General features: G+C 40.7%; 1 protein-coding gene across 1 annotated transcript in view; it reads left to right on the top strand.

The window, feature by feature from the left end:
• The first annotated feature begins 4,127 nt into the window (after positions 1-4,127).
• Positions 4,128-7,484, top strand: part of ncln (nicalin) — a 12,264-nt gene continuing 8,907 nt past the window's right edge. The window contains 4 exon segments of the mRNA XM_035652698.1: positions 4,128-4,428; positions 5,521-5,711; positions 6,547-6,691; positions 6,801-6,895. Of these exon segments, the coding sequence (XP_035508591.1) occupies positions 4,254-4,428; positions 5,521-5,711; positions 6,547-6,691; positions 6,801-6,895 (606 nt within the window). The 5' untranslated portion in view covers positions 4,128-4,253.

Consider the following 7,484-nt stretch of genomic DNA (forward strand, 5'->3'; position numbering starts at 1 on the left):
CCTTAATGAAAATGATTGGTAAATCAATTGCCTGGTACGTAAAGAAGCCAGGGCAACGTTGCCTCCGCCAGGCCTGTGGCCACAAATCACTGTAAAATCAGCAGGAGAGGAAAAGATGGTCATATTTTGTTTTGAGAGGCAGCCATCATCTCAGTACACACACCAGATCCATCATTACCAGGTCATGGCGAGAGAACAACACAGTGCGCTCAGACTGAATCTTCCAGTTTCAGTCTGATTTACTCTCAAATAACTATTTCAACATATTATTCATTATTATTAAATTTTGAGGTCTTTGTATTTTACTTGAGTATTTTCGTTTTCTGTTACTTTATACTTTAACTTATTTTCAGAGGAAGATATTTTACTGATTAGGCCACTATGTTTGTATGTTTATGCGGCAGCTGTAGTAACTAATTACTTTACAGATTAAGATTTTATGTACAAGAAATTTGCTTAAAAATATGATATATTGCTTTATACAAAACTACCTAAAACTATATACAGTTGGTTTAAATACTGCGTACACATTAATACATCAGTAACAATAATCCAGTGATATAATGTATAAAAATTATATAATAATGACAGAGGCTTACTTTTATTAGAGAAGTACTTTTACTCAGATGATAATACTTAAACACTATTTTATATGTTATATACATCACATTATATCAGGTCTGCCGAAAGTGGAGCCTGCATTTAAAAATATGTATCATCCCTAATTATTAATCATTTTTAACAACCTGAGTACATCGAGTGGCACTTTGCGCAGGAGGTCAGTCAATTCAGGGAACTTCCTAGAACCATTTTGCATCTTAATACAAAACAACAATTGCTTGCTTTCGGTCTGTGGCTTCAGTTTTAGTTTCAGTTTTGGTCCTCCAAAGGAAAAAAGCTTTCCTCTTCTGACCACTCGCTCAAATCATGGAACCCCTCCCTCTTTTCCAGATCTCTCTCATCAAGCAGAACCTTGTTGTTTTCCAAGCTTCTGCTCATTAACAAGAGGATTATAGCGGGTGGTGTTTTAAGGAGGGAATGACTCAGAAGACTTGCTCCATAGGTCTTGGTTAGAAAGACCACCATTGTGTGCTGATAGTGGTGTCTGTGTGGAGACTCCAGCACAGCTCCCTCGCCAGAAATCACTCCCTCTTACAGTATATCTTTGGTATTCTGTGATTCTGACCTTGTCGTTGAGCGGTTTAGACATTTCAGTGTGGCAAGTGTTTGAGCAACCTTCGAGTGTGGTGAGAAAATGACAGCATCCTCTCAGAATGGGAAGGGGCAATAAACCAAGGGGGAGGCTACTTACATAGGCATGCTACACAGAAATTGCTTACTTACTGCTAGGTAGCTAATCTCTCGTTAATCCACGGTACTTACCCACACACACACTGACTGCACCTTTTGTGTGGTCGCACAGAGAAAGTGTTTTTCTGTGGCCGGTGGGTCGGGAGCAAAGGCTGGTCTGATTCAGGACATTCCCAGGAGCACTGGAAAGAAATGAGGACACTGAACAGCTCATGCATTGTGTGTGTGTGAGAGTGTGAGTGTGTATGTGCCTTTGAGTGTGCACACAGGAAAAAATGTTATGTTTATTGGACGAGGCGACATCAAGTGAAAAATGTGACCTCGTGCCACTGTGTCGGCTGATGCAGTGATAACAGGATGTTATGAATTTGGAGGGATTAAATTCATGTGACACGAGTGCTCCTGTGCCACTCACGCACCATCCATACAAGATCATTATTTTCCTCTTGAGACAATTGTTCTTTTCTACATTTGTCTTTAGCAGCATGTTTTTCTTGTCAACAGATCTCCAAATGATCATCATTTCTCAATAATGTGAAATCAACGTCAATACTGGTGCTGCGGTTTGTTTTCTTCTTGCCCTCTCACCAGCCCGGGCATGGATTACTCATACAACAGGAAATAATGACGCCAAGGTCCATTAAGTGGGATGGCAGGACATCATATCAGCATTAATCTGCCACTTAGCAGAGCAGCCCCGGGAGCGAGACGGGGAAGGGAAGAGGAGAGAGAGAATATGATTTTCAGCTCTTCCCAACTGGACTTAGGCTTTTAATTTCTATTATTGTTTTGTAATGATATAAAACTTTGGTCAAAAGGTCTGATGGAAACAAATTGATTTTGGTGATCATATGACTTTCCTCTAGCAACACAATCGGAACAAGTTTTCCATTTTCAAATGTCTTCGCCTCATAAACACGCAGTTGTTTTCTGTACATGTTCATGCTCCCAACATGAGAGAGCTTTCTTTTTTTAATAATCTTTATATAAACCTTGAAGTCACACTGAGATGATTTCATTTGATTGGATGATCTGCAGTAAATGCCTCAAAGTGCAGGATGACTCATCAAAAATATCTAATTATTATTACAGGAAGAGAAAGAAATCTGTGTATGCAAATACTCAATAATGTTGTAAAAGTAATTATTTAGACTGGTACAAAGCATCTTTTCTCTTATAAGATTGGCCAACTTACATTTTTAAATGTAGGCCTTGACTCTGCTGTAAGATCCTGCGGAGGACAACAACAGTTCACAGAACAGGACAACAGAACCTTTTGGTTTATAGTCGTTGAAAGAAAATCCCAAATATGATTAATAAAATAAAAATAACTAACATTATAAGAATAAGACCTTAACAATTAAGTGTAGGTTTACTGGTCATTTCCATAACCAGACCGGACATAAAGCTGCATGCAGGACCAGTGATAACAATAATAGACCTTTTTCACAGCAGCCATTTTGAGGGAAGTAGTAGGGTAAACACAGGTCCAGTGAAACAACTTTAAGTTCTGTTCCATTCAGCGTAGCAGAGCCTTTCCACTGAGCCAGCACCCGGACTCTGTTTGACCTGAATGAATTGGAAACTTAATTAGTATGACTGGTAACGTCTCTGTTTACTCTACATTTTAGGTCAAAATGGCTGCTGTGAAAGAGGTCTATCCCACTTACAGACTTGTCTGTGCTTCAAGAAGTGCTTTATTGTTGTGGAAAGGATACTGAACTTAACAGATGGGTGCACCTCTGATGCAATTATGTTCACATTACAAGAATTATAATTAAAACATTTTAACATACAATATATAACTTTTAACTTAAGTCTGAACAACAACTTAATCTTCAGCATCACATCCTTAGCACAGAGGAAGTCTTCAATCGCAAATGCGTCAACACTTTTTCATTGGTTTCACACATTTTCACACCTTTTTCAAAACAATCTCATAAACCCCCCCCCCCCAACATATTCTCTATTGGAATAATAACATAACACAGGTGATAGAAATCTCTAATGCAGCTGTGTGAGACACAATCAGCAATCAGTCCTAAAAAATATACCACCTCTGGGTTTCTGTTTACCAGCATAGATCAAAGAGGCCAATACAGTACAATGAAAACAATGTTTTCACTATTTCTGAGTTTGGGTGAAATTCTTTAATACCGTACAAAAGCTGTATCATAATAAATGTCTGTATGTATGGAGTCTGTGTGGTTACTGTAGGTCTTACATTAATGCTGCACACAAGAATAAAATGAATGGACATGTTTTAGGAATGTCTCCTGCAGTATTTCCACAGGGCATCTCAAAGAAGTGTAAAAAGTGCAGGTGCAGAGTGCAGCAGGATTTATTACCTCTAGTAAAATCATGTTTGGATGATGGCTTGCCTTTTTTTTGGCACATACTATAATGTACAGTATCAACGCATATATATAGGTTCATATGGGTAGCTGTATTGTGTTGCTCATTGTGTATTGATTGAGAATATATTAATGTGACCACAAGTTGTGTTTCTTGAGGGAAATATAAATGAAATATAAGCTTTTCCGTAGTTCGTTGCCATGGTGAACAGCGCCGCCTAGTGACGTACATTCTCTGGTACGACCCTTCAACCATAGCTGTCCTACAAGCTGCCTGAAGGACCGTTGATAGTACGATTCAAATCCGTTTTAAATATTAAATAAAACCGGAATATTCGGTATAAACACATTACACTGTATGCGCCTAGTCTATTTTCATAAACACGTAGTAATTTAGCATTTGTTGTAGTTCCAGTCCAGAGTAACTGGTAGTCCAGCTGTTGCCTGATCACAATCACCAATCAGTCGCTGTTAGCTGCTCGCTGTTAGCTGGTTGCTAAACGGAGTCCCCGGCTGTCAGTGACCGAGAGCGGCGGCAGCTGAAAGTAGTATTTAATCCGTATCTGTGCGCTGAACACGACCGCCACGATGTTTGAGGAGGCCAGTGAAGTGTTTGATAACATGTTTAAATCGTCGTTCCCGCTCACATTCATTGTGTTTATCCCCGCGGTGCTCATCCTGGTGTCACCGCTGCCGGCCGAGGCGGCTCATGAGTTCACCGTGTACCGCATGCAGCAGTACGACCTGCAGGGACAACCGTACGGTGAGTCCGCTGTCCTCGGTTTCATCTCCCGGGATTACAATGTCCACTTCACGTTACTTTGACCTGAAGTAACGTTTCAATGACAGCCTGCGAGCGAGCGAGCTGCTAACGTAGCATAGCTGTGCTAGTAGGCAGCGTCGAGCTAACTGGTTTGTCTGCAATCAAATAAGAGTAATTTCTTCTTATAAATGAAGTCTGAGCATTATTGTAAAGTGTGTGTCCCCCTCGATAATCTGTACTTATTTTATTATTAGTTAGTACTTAATTACAGCAGCAACATTGTTAAAAATACGTCTAAATTGAACTGGAGCCTCAAAACCAGGCTCGCAGAGTTGGTCCACCCTCCTTCTTCAACTGTTTATACAATAATAAAGTGATTTATTTGTGTATGTTTCAGTTGTGTATAACTGTGTGATAAAGTTTAGTCAGGATTGAGGCAGATAAAGTAAGGAAACATTTTGATAAGGAGAATAAAGGCTGCCAATAACATCTTCCTTTCCCGACAATCCACTGAGTGAAAAGGGAGAGAAATTCAAATGTGGATACAACACGGGTTGCTTTCGTAAGTATCATATGTAATTACACAATTAATCCAAATATTATTGGAATCACAATATGTCCAAGTGCAATTATCAAATCACAGAATCAGAATGGTTTTTGATAAAGGTGAAAAGTGTGAAAAACCAGCTTTCCCCTCCTCCTTTCAGTGAATTTCCCCAGTGTGGGATCAATAAAGTCTAACTTATATTATTTATAGTACTGTAGTGCTGCAGAGAGGCCCTGGCCTACAAATCTTGTTCTCCAGATGTACAGAAACACGTTTGTTTAGTACAGACTCCAACAAAAGTCACATGGTCATGATTTTAATCTCGAGCAATCGCAACATCCGTCAGAGTTTTTTACCATATGCTATGTGTTACCTCCTATTTTATCTATATGTAATGGCTATTTCTGTAGCAGGTTTTAGATGAGCTCACCTAAACGCAGCCCCTTGTGTGATTCACTGTATTGAACAGCTCTAGTGCTCCAACAGCAGGATAAGTCACTCTTACTGTATCATAACTGATGATCCGTGTATCTCCTTCCCTTCAGGTACCAGGAATGCCATCCTGAACACGGAGGCTCGTACTGTGGAGGCAGAGGTACTAAGTCGTCGCTGCGTCATCATGCGGCTGGCGGACTTTTCCTATGAAGAGTACCAGAAAGCCCTGCGCCAGTCAGCTGGGGCAGTGGTCATCATCCTGCCTAAGAACATGTCTACTGTGCCTCAGGACATAGTACAGGTAATAGCAAATCAATGTCCGGGCTGGTGATGGAACATTTAAGTCAATGTGATCTACAGATGTACAAGAAGAAGAAGAATAATTAAGCCATTCACATTTATGTTGTCAGTCTTTGCATGGTACAAGTCACGAGTAGCATCCCTTAGTTCTGCTCAGCGTTACTAAGCAGCGCCCTTCGCCACAATCACGCAAACCACAAGCTTATCTGTTTTGGGTTGAATTAGTTTGTGTTATGTGTCGTGCTCGAGGGCACCTCAACAGTGGTGAGAACAGAGGGAAAGGTGGTGTTCCAACCCATAGTTTATGTGACAGCGAAATCAGTCTGAACAATGTTATTAAAGCTTTGCGTGACTCAAAAACAAAGAGTTAGAGGGAGGACTGTGACAACTGCTGACTCTACAGTGTACAGTGTCTTGCTAACCCTTTTACAGAGATTGGATTTTATCTCACTAAAGCACACCTTGCGCCAGTTTAGTGAGCTAATGAGACTTTGCTGCCCTATGAGTGGGATCGTTAGTGTTTCTAGAAAGCAGAAGTAGTTGGCATTTGATGAGTTACTCATTTGGTTACATAACTCGTTTCCATGTTTGGTAAATTATTGTAAAGGCAGATTCCAGAAAAAGCTAAATGTCGCAGTTTCTCTCTTCTTTGTTGTAGCCATCTCATATCACTCGCATTCCCCTCAAAACGTGAACAGTGCTGAACTTTCAGGGTTGAAGGAATTAAATCAGATTTCCCCCTTTCAGTTTTAATCCATCAGCATCTCACGCTAACAAATGGAGCTGTGTGTCTTAGCTTGTTAAACACGCCGTTCCCCTCGGTTTATCCTGTGCAGCAGTTCATGGAGCTGGAGCCTGAGATGTTGGCGACTGAGACCATCGTCCCCGTCTACTTCGCCATGGAGGACGATGAACTGCTGTCCATCTACACCCAAACCCTGACCTCCTCCTCCTCACAGGGCTCCTTATCAGCAGCTGAAGGTAGAGTCTTAAAGTCTGGTCTTATACAGGTAGAGAAGTTGGCAAATGGGGCGTGGCCACTCAGCAAGTCATTCAGGTCTAATTTTATGTTTTCTGTTGTTTCCTGTAGTGCTGCTGCATACAGCTACAGCCAACGGCTTCCAGATGGTCACCAGTGGAGCTCAGAGTAAAGCAATCAGTGACTGGGCCATCACCAGTTTAGAGGTGAGAGACCGAACCAAAATCTAAAGACAACTGTAACTGAACGAGCTGTTTGAAACACACAGACCGCGTTGAAGTGATACTGTTAGTCATGTTGACTCATGCAACAACATTCAGTCACTAGTAAGTATCAGAAAGGCTTTCCAAGGTGTGCAGATTACAGTATGGTAAAATCAGAGTTTTTATATTTTCATTATTTATCCTACGTATGTGGGGTTTTAAGGGTGTTTCTGGAACAACCAACTTGAAATGAAGGAAAAAAGGAAGTGTAGCAGCAGTTTTCCGTACACAGAAATAACCTCAGAAGCACCAGACAGGATAATGTTACAGTAACATTCGGCAGAACAGTTGCTTGGTGGTTAAGACTGTTGACTCTCAGCAAGAATGCTCCAGATTTACCTCTGTCTTGGTCCTTTCTGTGTGTTAAATTTAGTTGGCGTAGTTTTGCCCTGGGTGCTTGATCCAGTTTCTCCCACAGTCAGCACACATAAAGCTCAGATAAACTAAAAACTAAACTAAATGAGACTGCACATTATTAAATGTGTCCTGTATGGTGATATCATAATAATTTACCTAATATATATAAAATGCA

This window comes from Morone saxatilis, unplaced genomic scaffold (genome assembly GCF_004916995.1).
Source record: "Morone saxatilis isolate NCDOM2014 unplaced genomic scaffold, NCSU_SB_2.0 Contig12, whole genome shotgun sequence".
In the NCBI taxonomy this organism is placed as follows: domain Eukaryota; kingdom Metazoa; phylum Chordata; class Actinopteri; family Moronidae; genus Morone; species Morone saxatilis.